This window comes from Peromyscus leucopus, chromosome 4, assembly GCF_004664715.2.
Source record: "Peromyscus leucopus breed LL Stock chromosome 4, UCI_PerLeu_2.1, whole genome shotgun sequence".
NCBI lineage: Eukaryota > Metazoa > Chordata > Mammalia > Rodentia > Cricetidae > Peromyscus > Peromyscus leucopus.
In genome coordinates this window covers 7,438,163-7,457,146 of record NC_051066.1, presented here as the reverse complement: position 1 = coordinate 7,457,146, position 18,984 = coordinate 7,438,163, and the positions used below count along the sequence as shown (strand labels likewise).

The 18,984-nt window shown below is 54.4% G+C and overlaps 1 protein-coding gene across 1 annotated transcript in view; it reads left to right on the top strand.

The window, feature by feature from the left end:
• Lamc3 (laminin subunit gamma 3) overlaps positions 1-18,984 on the top strand; it is a 58,555-nt gene that overhangs the window by 29,197 nt on the left and 10,374 nt on the right. Inside the window, exons 13-23 of the mRNA XM_028884664.2 lie at positions 871-1,059; positions 3,051-3,296; positions 4,158-4,311; positions 4,812-4,954; positions 5,435-5,613; positions 7,850-7,991; positions 8,874-9,079; positions 9,470-9,546; positions 12,046-12,180; positions 14,563-14,710; positions 15,931-16,080. Of these exons, the coding sequence (XP_028740497.1) occupies positions 871-1,059; positions 3,051-3,296; positions 4,158-4,311; positions 4,812-4,954; positions 5,435-5,613; positions 7,850-7,991; positions 8,874-9,079; positions 9,470-9,546; positions 12,046-12,180; positions 14,563-14,710; positions 15,931-16,080 (1,769 nt within the window). The remainder of the gene's footprint in view (positions 1-870; positions 1,060-3,050; positions 3,297-4,157; positions 4,312-4,811; positions 4,955-5,434; positions 5,614-7,849; positions 7,992-8,873; positions 9,080-9,469; positions 9,547-12,045; positions 12,181-14,562; positions 14,711-15,930; positions 16,081-18,984) is intronic.

Here is an 18,984-nt window from a genome sequence, read left to right as displayed (position 1 = left end):
GGGTGATCTTGACTTCCGTTCCATCCCTGTGGCGAGCTGTCCCCTCTAAGCAGCCCAGGCTCTGAGCAGACACCAAGGGCTGCTGGACTGGAGGAGGGAGTCTGTGATGTCTCCTCTTCAGGTAGCAGCAGGCGGAACAGAGCTGCCATACTGATAGCCTGCATGTACTCGGAGTCCTTGCACAGAGTGAGCCCCTGCAAGGCTGGAAGCCTGGGCCAGGGCCTCCCTTAGGTGGGTCCCTCAAGATGAAGAGGACACAGGAGCAGGGAAGGGGGCCAGAGTTACTGTGCCTTCCCTCGGCCTGAGATACTAATAGTGAGCCAGTGTCCAAGCTTCCTCCCAGTGTCCACACTCCATCCTTGACTCCTGCCCAGCCTCTAAGACAGGGATCTGAGGAGCAGGGTGGCCACGTGGCCAGTAGGTGGCAGAGCTGTGCCTCCTGCCCTCCAAGGAGCTGGTTAGATGGTTTTCTCAGCTCACTCAGGCCTTCAGTGGTGGACATGAACCGAGGCAGTCTCTCACCTGGGCACGTCATCCCCAGACCCCGCTGCCTCCACCTCAGGTTCTCACTGGTCTACCAGGATGTGCTCTGTGGGCTCCTTCACCAGAATACTCACTAAGGTAGTGATTCTTAATCTGTGGGTCACGACCCCTCTTACAAACCTCTATCTCAAAAAAAAAAAATTGCATTATGGTTCATAACCATAGCAAAATTACAGTTATGAAGCAGCAACAAAAATAATCTTATGGTTGGGGTCACCACAACATGAAGAACTGTATTAAAGAGCTGCAGCATTAGGAAGGTTGAGAACCACTGGTCTAGGATGTCCTAGGCTGAGGTGATGAACAGGTGTGTGTCTTGCTCCTTAGGGATCTGCCTGTGTGGCCACCACACCGAGGGTCTGTCCTGTGAGCGCTGTATGCCAGGTTTCTACGGCAATGCCTTCTCAGGCCATGCTGATGACTGCCAGCCCTGTCCATGCCCTGGCCAATCAGCCTGCACAACCATCCCAGGGAGTGGAGACGTGGTGTGCACACGCTGTCCCCCTGGTCAGAGAGGTGAGTGGCCCGTGCGCTTTTTCACAGAAAGACCAGACCTGATGCCCTGATCCTGCCCTGGCTCTAGAGGATGAGTCTGGGTTTGGGGATGATGGATGGGAAAGAGCCGGGCCCTACGTGTGGCAAGCATGACTTCTGGAGACAGAGTCTCCTTGTCAAGACCCCAGTATGCTGTGAGTTACTACAGACCTACCTGGGCCTGGTCACGTATAACTGAACCTTGAAAGGCCCATGTATGGGCCCTTAGAACTTGATTCATGGCTTGGGATGAAGCCAGGGGACCCAGGATCCTCACTGCAAAGATGGAAAACTTTGAGGCAAAATTTTCATGTCTCAAAGGAAGGCTCAGTTTGTAGAGTGCTTACTGAATAAGCTGGATGGCCAAGTCTGAGACTCAGAACCCACGTAGAGGAAGGCCAAGCGCAGTAGCACATGTCTACACCCAGCACTGGGGAGGCAGAGACAGTCCAGCAGAAACAGTGGGGGTCGGGTTAAGTCGGAGACCCTGTCTCCAAAAATAAGGTAGAAATTGAGAATGACCCCCCACATTGACCTCTGGCCTTCATGCACATACACAAGCAGGCACATGTACACCCACACACACACACATACAGAGGCACATATACACACATATGCATGCACACGTGTACACACACACAGACACACAGGCACATGCACACACACACACACACACACACACACACACACACACACACACACACACGACTCTTCAGCTTTCAGTCTTTAGGAATGTCTGAGAGGTAACATAAGGGACACGGAACCCTCCCACCCCAGGCTCCATGCTCTACCCCTGTCCCTGCGGCAGATCTCTTGCTACCCTCAGACGGGCATTTAACAGCATTTGAGATGTCTGCATGCATGCCCCACAAAGTCACCCACTTAAAGTGGACAATTAAATGGCTATTGGTATATTACATCATTAATTTTTTATCATCATAAAACTGTCCTCCTCGGCCATCGTTTTAAGTATGTGATTCATTGGCCTGAGGGGCCCTGGCGTCGTAGGCTGTTCCCCACCACCATGCACTGGTGAGCTCCGTGCCCACTGAACTGCTGTTTAATGCCCTCTGTCCCCTACCCCCGCTGCACGGTTTGACTATGTCTCTGAATTGACTCTTTGGGGTCTTGTCTAAGTGGAAGTCTGTGTTGTCCTGTGCCCCTTAGCATCTGGCTTCGTGTGGGATTAGTGTCTGCACTGAATGGTCTTGTGGAGTGTCCTGCTCCCGGGGCTGCTTCTGAAAGCAGTTTCCTGTCCTCCAGTAGCTCCGGGGTTGGGTGGATGGACTCTACCAGGGAACACAGGGCCTGATGTGTGTGGGGAGCCCCACAGTTGGACTCTGCCCCCCACCGATGTCACACTTCCCTCCATCTCTAACCTTTCCACTTCCTGAGCCCCACTGTGGTTCCCTGTGCCTTCAGATGTGAGGGAAGACTGCCAGTGAGGGCGGACAGCGAGAGACGCTTGGTGCTGGGTGGGACATTCCTGAGGGAGGACATCAGTTGCTGCTGCCAGAGGGAACCACCCTGGGAGGGTCAGGGGTGGCTTTCAGACCAGGGACTTCCGCCAGCCTCCTTACCCACATCAGGTCCGGGGCCTTGTCTGGTCATCTGGCTTGAGCCTGACCAAAGTCCTGGTGATGCTGAGGGAGACGCTGGTGAAGGTGGGAAGGATGAAGGTGGACACATGGGCACCTCCGCTGCTGAGCACTCAGCATTGAGTGCTCTCACAGACAACCCTGTCGAGGCCAGTGTGTAGGGCACCCACTACAGAGGCGAGGAACACCGCGGGCTGAATCAGGGAGGCACCGTGGCTTGCTCGGGGCCACATTGCCAGGGGGCAGCGCTCTAGGGCCGGGCTGCAGGCCAGCTTGAGCCACAGACCCTGCTCAGCTTCCCAGGAGCCAGAGGAACGACCGCTTTCCCACACCCTTCGTGAGCCAGAGCGCCAACCCTGCCCCTTCCACACACAGGACGGCGCTGTGAGAGCTGTGAAGATGGCTTTTTTGGGGACCCTCTAGGACTCTCTGGGGCCCCCCAACCCTGCCGCCGGTGCCAGTGCAGCGGGAACGTGGATCCCAACGCTGTGGGCAACTGCGACCCCCAGTCCGGCCACTGCTTGCGCTGCCTGCACAACACCACGGGGACCCACTGCGAGCGCTGTCGCGATGGCTTCTACGGGAGCGCCTCGGCCCCCGGGCCTGAGGACAAATGTGCTCGTGAGTACCCAGTTCCCAGACCTGTGGGGTAAGGCATGGGAGCCGCCGTCCTCAGCCCTTGTTCAGGACCCAGACAGGATGGCTGAGAGAGCTACCACACCAGCTGGCCCCTCTGTTAGGCTGGGCAGCCTGAGGTAGGTCCCTTGCCTTCTCCGTTCTCTAAAAAGCATTAGGATGTGTTCTTCCCCGAGGCCCCTTCAGTCCTGACATCTCCTGAGCTCGGATTCCGCAGTTCCACCCTGCAGTGATAACTCAGCTCTTTTCTCATATCGGCCCTTAGCAAATAAGGCTGGCACAGGGATGGTGAAGCCGTGGCTCTTCCTCATGTGACCCCCTCTGCCTGCCTGGGTTGCACTCCACCACATGCGTGTCCGAGGGCCACAGCCTGCATCTGCCTGAACTGGGCTCCCGGAAGTCCTGCGTCAGAGTAATGCAGCTTTCACCCCATGCAAGGTCCTCAGAGCCTTTCTCACGTAGGGCCATCCACACCTGTGTGCAGCCCCTCCAGGAGACCCCACTCTGGCATCGGGAAGGATGCTATACTATAGTTCCTGGGAGAGATCCAGATGCAGCTGCCAGGCTCTGCCTGCGGTCAGCGACCACGTCTCTGGCCCTCTCTCTAGCCTGCAGGCTTGAGGCAGACTTGGGGACGGGCGGGCTACATCCCCGCTCTTCTGAGCTGGCTCCCCAAGGACATAGCGAATGGGCTGAGGCCTGAGCTTGTCCCTCAAGCCTTTTCCAGGAGGGACTCTGGAACCTGGCCTGTGTGGCACTCATCTCTGGGGCTCCCTTGGCTTCTCGGCTTCTGCCTGTACCCCTAAAGTTTAAGCAAATGGTTCCAACACCCTTTCCTGAACCCAGCTTGCAGCTGTGACCTGAGGGGCTCGGTCAGTGAGAAGATGCCCTGCAACTCAGTGACCGGCCAGTGTGCCTGCCTACCTCACGTCACCGGGAGAGACTGCGGCCACTGCAGCCCTGGATTCTATGATCTCCAGTCGGGGAGGGGCTGCCAGAGGTAGGGGTGGGCTGTGAATGCCCTGGCTGTCTTGCCTGGGAGAGGAGGGCATCATGGAGCCGCAGGGACTGGCCTGGTCTGGAATGTGCCATCCCAGGTCCATTTCCACGTCCACTGTGCCCTCTACCAAAGTCACAAATCTCGGCCTCTTGGTATCAGATTCCTGGCTCGGCCAGCCCTGGAGGGAGGCCAAGGATGGGGGCTGGGCAGGTGGGCAGGCGGCTGGTTTGGTCGGATTCCCATCTCAGTGATACCCATCACTGGTGACGTTTTGACCACAGCAGCACCTGAGACAGTGTCTTGGCCTCAAAGGAAGACTCTGGGTAAAGGCTGAAGGAAGTGAATGGCCTTTTTAAGTGTGGATTTCACAGTGACTTACCAGATCTGTGGCAATGGCTTTTTTTTCCCCCCCGATGTCCTATGTGGCTTGTGCTCCCCGGTTCACAGGCATCAGAGGCTGGGTTAAGGGGTGGCCTCATCAACCCCCATACTTGTTACAGCTGCAAATGCCACCCGCTCGGCTCCTTGGAACACAAGTGTCACCCCAGGACTGGGCAATGCCCCTGCCGACCTGGTGTCACAGGCCAGTTCTGTGACAGATGCCAGCTGGGTTTCTTTGGCTTCTCCATCAAGGGCTGCCGAGGTGAGCAAGCTGGGCCCCGGTGGGCTGTGGGAGGGAGGGCCTGAGGTCGCTTGCTGGAGACAACCCACAAGAAGCAGGTATGGTGGGGGAGATGATAGGTGGATGCTGGCTGGTTGCCTAAGCCTGGCCCTTGAGAACGTGGAGCGCACGCGTGTGAGGAACTCGGCATCCTAGTGACAGCTCTAATGTGACCACTGAACTTTTGCATGTCTTCAGACACCATGTCACATGTGAGCCACGGTCCTCACGATACAGCTAGTACTGGCCGCTCTGGGGCCCTGGGGACATCACAATAAGACAGGCTCAAGGCTTGGTGGCCAGCTCTAACCTCGTCGGCCCCTGGCACGGAGCCCTGGAGTCTGCATCTGAGGACACTCCGGGGTTGTGGGGATTTCCAGGTGGGGTATGAGGATGCGGGGGTCGGGGTGGGAGGTGAGTCTGAGGTCGTCATCGGGTCCCCAGAGCTGGCTCTAACCTCAGACTGCAGGTGCTCCCCGCTGGGTGCTGCCTCGCCCCTGTGCCACGAGAACAGCACATGTGTGTGCAGGCCCGGCTTCGTGGGCTACAAGTGTGACCGCTGCCAGGACAATTTCTTCCTCGGGGACGGCGACACCGGGTGCCAGGAGTGTCCCGCCTGCTATGCCCTGGTGAGGGAGGAGGTAAGTCTCTGTGCTTAGGCTCCCCCACCGTCAGGTTCGTCTCACACCCCCAGGGAACACCAGCTCCACGCTGTGGACCGAAACTGCCTGGTCATTCACAGACCTCGAGCCATATGTCCCCACTGGCCACCTCTCCTGAGCTCACCCAGCCTCCTCACTCCAGTCTCCCTGACCCTCCTGTCCTGGATGAGCCAGAGGTGGCTGCCGTCACACCCCTCCCTAGCCTCCCAGGGCCCAGGGCTCGTACTTGTACAGCTCAGAGGGGATGTGATGACGGGCCACCCTTGGAGCAGCACAAACAGCATTTCAAACAGGGAGGTGGGTAACACTGAGGTCAGGAGTCGGAGCTGAGAGACCCCAGGCGGAGGGCATCCTCGTAAGCTTCAGTGTCCTATTCCAGAATAGCTAGTTCCAACCTTCCAGCCTCTGGGCCCAGTGGGGCTCTGAGAATATACGGTACTGTAGGAGAAAGTAAGTGGCATGTCCTGAGCTCTGGCTGCGAGCTCGTGGGGTAAGCAGGCCGTTTCCAGTTCTGCGGGACAGCATGCATTCTGTACCACCGGGTAAATCAAGCTGCCACATGGCCTCCCACTGCGTGGAACAGTTTTTTCTTCCAGATGAGTTCACAGTCCATTTGTCACTGAGAAAGGCACAGAAAGTCTAGAGTCTGCCGGAGCACGGGGGGTTGGGGGTGGGGGGGGTGGCTTTGGATCTGAGGACGGAGCTTGGGAGGTGGCCCTCTGCTCAGTGTGGTTGAAAGTGAACTGAGTCATGGCAGGCATTCATGTCGTGGCTGGCTCCCGATACACACAACCATAAATGCAGCCACTGTGCATGTCGGTAAAAGCATGGGGCTCAACGCTGCTGCTCGTGCTGGCAGCAGGTGCCCAGAGCACTTACATTGTGTCAAGGCCTGGAAACACAGTGAACGGGATAGACGGAAATGCGCCTGCAGGCTGGGAAAACGCATGAGGACTGAGTCTGAGCCTCAGAAACCATGTAAAAGTGGGAGGAAGTCAGAGGCAACCAGATCCCCTTGGCTTGCTGGCCAGGCAGATGAGCCTAGTTGATGAGCTCCAGGCCAGTGAAAGATTCTATTTTTAAAAAAAATGCCAGGTGGTGGTGCACACCTTTAATGCCACTACTTGGGAGGCAGAGGCTCTATCTGTGAGTTTGAGGCCAGCCTGGTCTACAGAGCAAGTTCCAGAGCAGCCAAGGCTACACAAAGAAACCCTGTCTCAAAAAAAGTAAACAAACAAAAACCTGGGTGTAGCTAGAGTTTTCCTGCCTGGCCCACAGTCAGGACAAATCTTTGTCACCAGCCAGTCCCACAGCCGCTCAGACCCAACCAAGTAAACACAGAGACTTATATTGCTTACAAACTGTATGGCCGTGGCAGGCTTCTTGCTAACTGTTCTTATATCTTAAATTAACCCATTTCCATAAATCTATACCTTGCCACGTGGCTCGTGGCTTATTGGCATCTTCACATGCGGCTTGTCATGGGGGCAGCTGGCAGTGTCTCCCTCTGCCTTCCTGTTCTTTCTTTTCTCCTCTCTGTTAGTCCCGCCTATACTTCCTGCCTAGCCACTGGCCAATCAGTATTTTATTTATTGACCAATCAGAGCAACACATTTGCCATACAGAACATCCCACAGCACCTGGGCACAGCACATTTTTAATCCCAGCACTCAGGAGGCAGAGGCAGACAGATCTCTGAGTTCAAGGCCAGCCTGGTCTACAAAACAAGTTCCAGGAGAGCTGTTATACAGAGCAACTCGGTCTCGAAAAACCAAACCAGACAAAATGCAGAAAAACAAACAAAAAATAGCAAAGTATCTAAACAGGAACAGCTGCTAAGATTGACCTCTAACCTCAACACATGCACCTCCCCACACAAACATGTACACATATGTGCATACATAAGCACATATATGCACATGCACTTACACACACCAATCTTCATGGGGCTCCTTTTCCCTCCCTCTCTCCCCTCCTCAGTAGGGCAGAGGTGTGGCTGGTGAGGTATCAGCAGGTGCAAGGCTATGAGAAGGGAAGAAGTTGGTGAAGTAGAGTAGGCAATCAGGTCCTCGGGGTTGGTGAGCCCTTAGCACAGAGGTACGTGTAGGATTGGAAGGGGAGAACCCGTGGGAAGGGTGGACCAGGCAGAAGCCAAGGGCGGTTCCAGCACCCAGAGATCCCAGCCTCATACAATTTTCTCCCCAACTGTCCGTAGGCAGCCAAGCTGAAGGCCAGGCTGATGCTGATGGAGGGGTGGCTGCAGGGGTCCAGCTGTGGCAGCCCCTGGGGACCACTGGACATTCTGCAGGGAGAAGCCCCCCGGGGGGATGTGTACCAAGGTCACCACCTACTTCAAGGTACAGGGAATGGCAGAGTGGGAGGTGAGGGGCCTGGCAGAGCCTGGGCTGATTGGATGCTTTGGGAGCTCAGAATAGTCATGATACCCACAGGCCTATCCTCCCATGTCCCTAGCCCATCTGTGATGATATTAACATGGGTCTCTGTCCTCTGCCTCCTGCCCTGCACTGACTGTAACTCAAGGCACATCCGATCTGGATTCCTTCATTTAACTATTTAACCACACCCTCTGCGCCACCTGGGGCACTGTTCCAGGTGCTGAACGGGTGGCGTCCTCTGGGCTTTGACTCTTGGCCAGTTTGCTAGCTGCCATGTCTCCAGCCAGTGTTTGGCACATTGCAAAAATGATTGGTAACTAAGAAAAGCAAACCTGTCATTAAGCCAGGTGGAATGTGGCCTCGGGACACAGGAAACTCCCAGAACATTGAAACTGGGTTGGTCGCTTTGTACAGCTGTGTTTGCAAGCAGCTGTGCCTCAGCAGCTGGCCAGAAGTGAGCCAAGTGCCAGTGAGCTGGACAAGCCATCAAATAAGAGCAGTCAGACGGCCCCATGTGAGCCTCAGTGAGAGTCACAGCACTGAGTTAGGGCTCCACTGCCAGCCCAGATTCTGGAGTTACTCACTGTGGTTCCAGAGGGCCTGCTTCCAAGTCCCTGTACGTGGTGGATTGATTGCAAGTCCTGACTTGCCTCCTCTGGGCCTCAACCTCTGCAGCTGTCAGATGGGCAAGTTTCTCCGTTGGTGTCTGGAGGCAGGGGGCAGAGTGGCACTGGGGTCCAGATGTGCCCAGGCAGGTGGAGGTCTCAGGTGGAGGCCTGGGTGAGGGGACTTTCCTGTGAAATCTCCATCAGTGATGACCACCGATTCACTGGTTTCCCACAGAGGCCCGGGAAGCCTTCCTGGAGCAGATAGTGGGCCTGCAAGGTGCCATGAAGGCCACGTGGGAACAGTTTCAGGTGCTGAGAGGGAGTGCCCGCTGTGCCCAGGCTGGAGCTCAGAAGACCTGCCTCCAGCTGACGGAGCTGGAGGAGGCACTGCGGTCCTCAGAGGAGGAGGTCCTGCGTGCAGCCTCGGCTCTTCCATTTCTGGTACCGTGGTCTCCCCCAGCCCTGCTTCCCCTGGGGTCTGCACAGGAGTCTTTGCCCCAGTCCTGCCCTTAACCGACTGCCCACGGTGTGGTGTACGCTTTAAAGGGATGCTTGGTGTCACCCGCAGACTGGGTCACACTTTCTGCTAACAGAAAGGCATTATTTGCAAAAAGCAAATACATTTCGAGTAGATAGTGAATGCATGATGGCAGCCAGTGCCGCTGGGTTTTTCATGTGCAGGAATGCTGCTCGGTGACCGAGTGCTGGTGTCATGGTTAGCTTTGTGTGTTTATATAATTATTGACACCACTCTATTCTACCCAGTCAGCTAGCCAGCTGTAACCCTTGACCTTCCAGGATGAGCCTCAGTGTCTTCCTCTGTTCTTTAAGGTGAGTCTCCAGGAAGTATCCAGCCCACCCACCAACTGGAGCCATCTGGCATCAGAGGCCCACATCCTTGCCAGGAGGTGAGCCCCGAGGCTTCAGGATGAGGGGGACTGTGTCCATATTGTTGACTTGGGGGCCAGGCCTTCTTGGGCAGGTTCCAGAGTCAGGGTTAGCCTCTAGGAGGTGGGACCAGATGAGCCCAAGAGCTGCTCAGTGGGGGGGGGGGTAAATGTTACCAGCATGGGAAGGGGTCGGGGTGGAGGGGGGATGGAGTGCGGACATGTTGGGAAAAAGCTTGCTCAGTGGAATGCATCTCAACATCTGGTGGCTTAAAAAGAGAAAAAAACCTTTTTCAGTTTATTATTTATAAACTTTATAAAGTTTATTAAGATGTAATTCACATGGGCCTGGGGAAATGGCTTACTCAGTAAAATGCTTATGACAGAGGCATGAGGACCTGAGTTCAATCCCCAGAACCCGTGTGAAAAGAGGGGGTGGGGTGGGGGTAGGCGTGGCACTGGCTTGTAATCTCAGCACTAAGGATGCAGAGACAGGATAATTCTGGGAGCACCTGGCCAGACAGTCCTGCCTAGGTCCCAGGGAGAGACCTTGTCTCCCCCAACCCCACACCCAGAGACAGGGTTTCTCTGTGTAGCCCTAGCTGTCCTGGAACTCACTCTGTAGACCAGGCTGGTCTCAAACTCAGAGATCGCCTGCCTCTGCCTCTGGAGTCCTAGGATTAAAGATGTGAGCCACCACTATCCCGGAGACCCTGTCTTAAGAAACAAGGTGAAGCCCAGTGGTGGTGGCCAGCCTGGTTTATAGAGCAAGTTCCAGGACAGCCAGGGCTATGCAGAGAGACCCTATCTGGAAAAATAACAACAATAACAAAACTGAGTAAGGTGGAGGGGCTGGGGAGATGGCTCAGCATTTAAGAGCACCAGCTGCTCTTCCAGAGGACCCTGGGATCCATTCCCGGCACTCACGAGGTGACTCACAACCATGTAACTCCAGTTACAAGAGGTCAGTCCTCCATTCCTTCACATGGGTGTATAGCAATCTAGGGCACAGACATATCACATCCTGCTATCCAGTCATCCACTAACAAGCACTGGTGGTGGGAGCGGCAGCGGTGATGTGTGTGTGTGTGTGTGTGTGTGTGTGTGTGTGTGTGTGTGTGTCTGTGTCTGTGTCTGTGTGTGTGCAGGTGCACGCGGAGGCCAGATGACAGACAGCCCAGGGTGTCATTTTTTAAGTGACATTCGCAGTTTCATGGGGGGGATAGCGTGGGGGGGGGCTCACCAACCATGCCAGCAGGTCCCAGGGCTCCGACTCTCTCCCTTACTGAGCTGAGATCCATGTCACTGTACCCGGCTTTTTATGTGGGTGCTGGGGATCGAACTCGGGTCCTTGTGCCTGCACAGCAAGCCTTGTGCTGACTGAGCTGTCTCCCCAGCCTTGCACTTAGGTTGCTTGTTTCTGCTTCCTGTACAAAACAACTTATGATCCTAAACACATAGGATCCATAGCAATTTTCCTCTTTTTAAAATTTTTAGGTTTATTTATTTTACATGTATGAATATTTTGCCTGCAGGTATGTATGTGTACCACATACTCATCCTCTTTTTTTTTTTTTTTTTTTTTTTTTTTTTTTTTTTTTTTTTTTTTCTGAGACAGGGTTTCTCTGTGCAGCCCTGGCTGTCCTGGAACTCACTCTGTAGACCAGGCTGACCTCAAACTCAGAGATCCCCCTGCCTCTGCCTCCTGAGTGCTGGGATTAAAGGCGTGCGCCACCATGCCCAGCACATCTCCCTCCTTTTTTAAAAAAAAGATTTATTTGGGGGCTGGAGAGATGGCTCAGTGCTTGAGAGCATGTATTGCTCTTCCAGAGGACCTGAGTTCACACCGGATAGCTCACAGCCTCCTGTAACTCCAGCTCTAGGGCATCTGACTCCCTCTTCTCCACCTCCGAGGACTCCTGCACTCACATGCACACAGACACACGCATGCTTATAACTCAAAAACAAACAAATAACAGATACTAAAAATAAACAATAAATCTACCCATGGGAGCTGGAAGGTGTGGGATCCCGTGGAGCTGGGGTCTCAGGCAGATGTGAGCTGACCCACGTGGTGGCTGAGAACTGAACTCTGGACTGTGTGAGAGCAGAGAGTGTTCTTAGCCGCTGAGCCGTCTCTCTAGCTCAGTGCTCCTCTTCAGCTCAAGGGACCAAACTCACTTTGGAGATGAGGAGACAGGTCCAGAAAATCAGTTGAGACTCACTCATGGACACACAGCTTGGAAGCAATAGAGCCGGGGTTCAAGCCCAGGCTGGCTGGTCCACTCCCTGCTGTGATGTCCCTATGAGAGGCCATGTGATGAAAGGCCTTGGCTAATTCGTGTGCCAGGACCAAGGTGTAACTGCTGTGTGACAGGAGCAGAAACAGAGACTGTCCCTGCTAATGCTGCAGCAGCAGGTGGGTGGAAAGGCGTGTCCTGCAGGAGACCCGTGAAGCAGGAGTCTGGGCACTGCCACCTCTGTGTGTGCTCCTAGTGACTGTCACACCAATTCATACAGCCACAGGGACACAGCCACCGCCATCGAAGCTGCTGCACGAAGGGCCCTGCTTGTCTCCAACACCAGCCACGAGCGCCTGTGGGATCTGCTGAGAGGGCGGGAGGCCTTGGCAGCCCAGCGGGAACTGGAGGACAGGTAAGGCCTCCACAGTGTGTGGAAAACCTTGGGCTCAGCTGCCAGGAGCCCACAGGAACCAGCCAGAGGCCACTGCTCCCAGAACCAGCTCTTCTGAGCTTAAGCCCTTCAGGGTGCCTTGGGGCTGCATTCTTGTAGGAGTGAGGCTGTGACAGCGGGGTGGACAGAGTCTCAGGGTAGCTGGTCTCTGCCCCCGCAACAATCTCTGTTCAGGCTTGAGCTAGAAAGCATGGCAGGGTGAAGTCATACGGCCCCCCCTCCAAGAGCTGACTGCTATATAGTGTTCGCTCAGCTCGAGAGGTCTCCATTCGTCAGTGGAGAGTAACACACAGTATTAATTATCCTTCTCCTTGCCCTGACAAAATACCCAATACGATTTAAAGGAAGACAGGGTTATTCTGCTCACAGTCCGAGGGAGTTTTTCCACCGTGGAGAGGGAGACATTGCTCCTGGGCTTGGAGTTACAGCCTGTGCCCCAACAAGCCAGGTTCAGTCACCCATCCTCGATAAGCCAATTAAAAGGCCACATTAGGGGGCTGGAGAGATGGCTCAGTGGTTAAGAGCAGTGACTGCTCTTCCAGAGGTCCTGAGTTCAATTCCCAGCACCACATGGTGGCTCACAACCATCTATAATGAGATCTGGTGCCCTCTTCTGGCCTGCAGTCATACATGCTGTATACTAAATAAATAAATAAATAAATAAATAAATAAATAAATAAATAAATAAGGCCACATTAGTAGTGAAAAGCAGAAAGAGGAGATTTACCAATGTGGCCACACTGGAAAGAGGAACAAAGACATCCAGAGGGGGAACTCCTCAGTGCCTCTGTCAGTCGTCTTTGGTCCTGATGAGAGGTCAATGTTTAAGCAGTCCTGGTCAAGGTGTGGCCCTGTCCACTGGAGGCCCACCATTGTTCCAGTTCCTTTTCCTATGATCTTCTGGGGGAAAAGATCCCCCTCTGGCTGGTTCAGGCTGTCTGCTTTCCCCTCTACATGGTTCAGACCATCTGCTTTCTCCTCTGGATGGTTCAGACTGTAGGCTTTCCTCTCTGGATAGGCTTTCCCCTCTGGATGGTTCAGACTGTCCGCTTTCTCCTCTGGCTGGTTCGGGCTGTGGGCTTTCCCCTCTGGATGGTTCGGGCTGTAGGCTTTCCCCTCTGGCTGGTTCGGGCTGTAGGCTTTCCCCTCTGGCTGGTTCGGGCTGTAGGCTTTCTCCTCTGGCTGGTTCGGGCTGTAGGCTTTCCCCTCTGGATGGTTCGGGCTGTAGGCTTTCCCCTCTGGCTGGTTCGGGCTGTAGGCTTTCTCCTCTGGATGGTTCAGTCTGTGGGCTTTCCCCTCTGGATGGTTCGGGCTGTAGGCTTTCCCCTCTCCTAGCTCTGGACTCCTGAGGGAATTCTTATTCCTGGGGTCCACAGTTTCAGTAATCTAATAACAAAGTGGAGAACATGAGAGGTTTGGAATATCTTCATCTCTGTTGGACCAGTTACAACTTGGCTTCATGCAGGGAAGGCATGGGGGCAGGGACAGGAAGTGGGCTGGTCACGTTGCATCTACAGTCAAGAAGCAGAGAGTGAACAGGAAATGGATCAGGCTCTAGAACCTTTCCAAGACCCTCCTCCGAGTGACCCACTTCCTCCAGCAAGGCTCCACCTACTATAGGTTCCTCAGACTTCCCAATGCCACTAATTGGGGACTGTGTTCAAACACACGAGCTTATGGGGGTCCTTTGGCATCCAAACAGGAACAGATGCCAAAGGTCAGCAGCAAGGGCATACATAGTCAATCAAGATCACAGCCTAGGCCGCTGTCCTTCCATCCCAGGTAGCTTCCTCTGCAGCTTTCCAAGAAGATCCAAGGGTCTGCAGAAACCTTGGGTTCTTGGGTGGTTCTTGGGTGCACAGTAGCCTGGAGCCTAGACAGAGTGGCAGGCCCAAACTGGCTAAGAGGATAATGAGTCTGCTCGTTTGAAAGTTTCAGAGATTGGAGAGGTGGCTCAGCTGTTAAGAGCGCCCACTGCTCTTGTAGAAAGCCCAAGTTCAGTTCCAGCACCCACATTAGGTGGCTTATAACTGCCTGTAACTACAGCTCAGGGCATCTGATACTTCTCGCCTCTTTGGACATCTGCACCTACAGGCAGGCAAACACATACACACACACACACACACACACACACACACACACACACACACACACACCCTGAAAACTGCAGATCAGAGCCATCTTTCCAGGCCACTGGCTGGGTCCTGACCTGCACAGGGTGAGTCTGCCAGGAGGTGGAAGAGGGCTTTGCAGGTTAACAGCTCCAGCCAGCAGCTTTAACAGAGATGGAGAAGCGTGTCCTGCCCTCTGTTCTGTGGCTCATCCTGACCTCTTTCCTCCCAGGTACCAGGAGGTGCAGGCAGCCCAGAATGCCCTGGGCACAGCTGTGGCAGAGGTGCTGCCCAAAGCTGAGAGGTCACTGGCCACTGTGAAGCAAGTCATTGGCGATGCTGCCCCACGTCTGGCCGCGCTGGTCACCCCTGGAACAATGGTCAGTTCAGCATCCCTGGAGCTCCTCGTGGGGTGGCAGTGACGGTTCTAGACTATGGAGAAGCCAGAGGGCCAGGCAGAGGCGGGCAGGGCTGCTTGTTAACTGGGAAGTGTCCTATTGAAACAGGCAGGGCTCGGCCAATCTTCCATACCCAGGCTGGAGCTGTGACATGAGCGAGGACAGCAGAGGGATGGGGTGACACATGCCCCAGTTCCCACGCCAGCGGTGACCTTGGCCAAGGATTTCCCTCCCTCACTTCCAGCCACCAGTGACCCTCTGTCTCATGGACTCAGCCTCCTCCATTTAACTTTAGAGGTGGGAGCTGGAGGGTATCTAGTGAGTTCTTCATTCAACACTCAGCACGTCTCCACTTCCTGCCAAGCTTGTCTGTGGGTAATCCTGAGATCTCCAGCCTCAGAAACCTGGCTTTAACAGAGCACTAAGCCGGCTCTTCATGCAGCTCACGGGGCGAGTGTGTGCCCAGCATGCTCAAGGTCCTGGGTTCCACACCCGATACCAAGGAAATTAAAGCCAGAAAGCCATCCAAACGCGTTTGGGACACAGGCTGCCTGCGGCTACTGCCTCATGGCTTCCCCTGCTCTCCTCATGTACAACAACCTGGATGACCCAGATGAGGGCTTGGGATCATACACAGTTCTGCCTTTCTAACATCTGGAACACTGCATTCTGAAGCACACTGGTCAAGGTTCAGGTGGAGGACAAACTGCGGGCCTGAGGAGGGAATCTCACCTTGTGAGGAAGAAAAGCAGTCATACTCGAGGGTCTTAACAGTTAGCTAGAATTGCCCGGAGCTGCACAGCTAGCAATTGGTGGGGCTGGGGTCTGAGCCCCCAGGGACAGGTTCGCCAGCCTGGCTTCTCTGCAACTCCTCCTTCTGCACTGCCCCTGGGGTACCTGAGGTGCCTGGGACAGCAGGAAGCCCTCTGGGACCAAGGTTAAAGTGTCAGTTCTGGGCTAGTAGCCACAGGCTGGCCTCCGCAGCACAGCAGGGCACAGGCTGGCCCCCCAGCACAGCAGGGTACAGGCTGGCCCCCCAGCACAGCAGGGCACAGGCTGGCCCCCCAGCACAGCAGGGCACAGGCTGCCCCTCCCCCAGCACAGCAGGGCACAGGCTGCCCCTCCCCCAGCACAGCAGAGCACTTTTCCCTGGACAGAGGATCCAGTCCCTGGCCCTTCCTGAACCCACGATCTCCCTGCAGCCTCAGAACTCCCAAGCCAGGCATCTGGACTGGAAAGTGAAGGCCCTGGAGCAGGAGCTGGCTCAGAGGGAGCGCCGGGCAGTCCAGGCTGTAGGAGCCCTGCAGGCGGAGGCTGGGGCAGCCCTGAAGAAGATGGAGCCCTTCATGCAGGTCAACTTTGAGTCTGGGTCCTGGAAGAGGGAGGGGCTGCCCTGGGGTAGGGGAGATGCAAAGATGGAAAATAGCACCCCCAAGTCTCTGGTGCCTCGCTCAAAACGCCTGAGAGTTTTAAAGGCGGCCAAGTCAAAGGGAGGGAAGTCTGCTTGCTGAGAAGAGAGTAAAGGGGTGGAGGGAGACAGGATGGACAGACAGACAGGCAGGCAGGGGAATGACAGAAGTCATATCCATGTACCCTCTCTCAGGGTCAGTCACACTGGATGGCTCTTGTGTCTCTTCCTCCCTTCTGCCCTTAGATACCCCATGTCCAGAGGCACCCATTCTGAACAGTCCATGGGACTCAGTGTTAAGTCATGCAGCCTTGTGTTCAGCCCAGAGAGATGGCACTAGACCAGGGGGTCTAGAATGGCAGTTTAACTTGGACCAGCCAGTAACATATAGAAGACTCATTTAAAAACAATTGTGCTGGAGCATTTTTCTTGGGGGATAATTTCAGACTCATGGGAAGGTGTTGCTGGAGGGCTTTTCTCCAGGTTCCACCAAGCCCCGCAGTCCCACAATCCACGTATAAAATAATCACTCAGACGCTTATAATATTTATAAACTGTATGGCCGTGGCAGGCTTCTTGCTAACTGTTCTTATATCTTAAATTAACCCATTTTTATAAATCTATACCTTGCCACGTGGCTGGTGGCTTACCGGCGTCTTCACATGCTGCTTCTCCTGGCCGTGGCTGCAAAGTCTCTCCTCCTTCTTCCTGTTTCCCCAATTTTCCTCTCTCTTTGTCCCGCCTATACTTCCTGCCTGGTCACTGGCCATCAGTGTTTTATTTATATAGAGTGATATCCATAGCAGGAAGGGTCTATGCACAGCACCCAAAGCTCTCATCCCCTTCCCACAGGGCCATTTGAGGTTGGTGTTTTAGCCAGCTACAGGGCCGGTGTCACACTCAGGAGGGCAACGTGATACCACCCAGGGGCCCAGCCTGCTGACCTGATTCAGAACCCCACAGTGGTGGTCAGGGCTCCTCCCCCAAGACCCCTCAACTTCCCTACAGACCCAGGAGACAGAGAAATATCTTTAACGAGAAAGGAAGAGGCCGAGGATTGGACCCAGGGCCTGGCAGGTACCCAAGCGAGCGCTGCTGCATTGAGGACCCAACACAGTGTCCTCTGACCTGATCCACACTCCCATCTAGGGTGAGGAAGCCAGGAAGGGAGGAGCCTCCACAGCCCCTTTGGGAGCTGAGTCCTGTGAGGGACAGACCCCCCCAACACCTGCAGATGTAGATGCTCCACTCCCCATAACCCTCACAGCACCCCATACCCTCCCCCCACACCCCCCCACACCATCCCCCCACACACACACACACCCCAGCCTCAGGAGCAAACTGAGGCTTCCCTGGCTCTTTCAAACCCATGTTGTTTATTTGTAGCAAATCACACAAGAAACTTTTTTTTCCAGCCTCAGACATTGTATTGATTACTGCTGGGTATCCACTTTGGAACTTCCCAGGGCAGCAAGTTAAATAAATATTCAGATGGGAAGACACGATGGGACATAAAGCTTGCGTTCAGTGTCCCGCCACCTAGGCTGATGTCCCCTCCCCTTGATACAGCTTTATATTTGAGCTGCACAAACACACTTTGGGGTCTGGCAATAAAAATATACCCCACCTCAAGGGACAGTTGACGGGGTCTCAGTGGCAGGTAGCACATTCACTGTGCAGTGAGACCCCTCCTCTCCAGATCTGGAACACCTCATTCCTCCTGAAGTAACCCCAGGAACTCACCTTGAGGCAGCGCCTCCACTTCTGAAGCCCTGTGCACCCCCCCCACACACACACACACTCTGTCTAGCTTCGTGTGAGCGTCTGTGCCACCGCGTGCTTGTGGCGGTCAGAGGACAATTTTCAGAGTTTGTTCTCTTTTTCTGACATGTGGGTCCTGAGGATCAAACTCTGATTTGTCAGCCTTGGCCGCAATCACCTTTACCCACTGAGCCATCTTGCAGGCCCAGGTCATGTGCTCTTTAACCCAGACGCTTGTAGTAACTAAGTTCCCTTTTATTTTTTTTTTCTACACTTATTTAAAAATGGGCACACATTTGCTACAGCGTCAGTGTGGGGGTCAGAGGACAGTGTGGAAAGCCCTGTTCTCTCCTTCTACCATGGGAGTCCTTCAGGGCATGGAGGAAGGAAACCTCAAAGCCCACCCCCAGTGACACACCCCCTCCAACAAGGCCACACCTCCTAATCCTTCCAAAACAGTCCCACCAGCTGGGGACCAGGCATTCAAACATAGGAGCCTATGGGGGCCGTTCTCATTCAGACCACCACACATGTGGGTACCATAGCAGTGTCTAAGCTACTGAAGAAAATGTCTCCTTCCTCCATTAGTCATTAGCTAAGTATAAATTCACAGGGAGGAGTTGGACCTTGTGACATCATCCCCATAACAGAATGCTGGTGTTGAGGCCCCTAATTGTATGTAGATCTTGTACAGGTAGTCATAACTGCCATAAGTTCAAGAATTCAAAGTTCATGCCATGCCCTGAAGTCAGCTTCCTGTGACTTTTACATTCTTTGTGTCTTCTCTTGAACAATCAAACCTGAGTTCTTCACTGTGTAGTCACATCTGGTGCCCGTGGGGGAAGTGATGACTACTCTGAGGAGAAGCCATTTAATAGCTATGGGCTGACGTCGCCTTAGGGACGTGTGTGCTTATCTTTGGCTCTAGTTTTCTGGTCATCCTCCAGGCTTCTGAAGATGAGGTCTTCTTGGGATTGATTTGGGTCTTGGTGTCATATAATCAGATCAGGATGATCTCCAGTCAGAGTAATTCTGAGGTTTGGAGCCTAGCCTGCCCATCTGGGGCCCCTCGGCCTGTCTCCAGGAA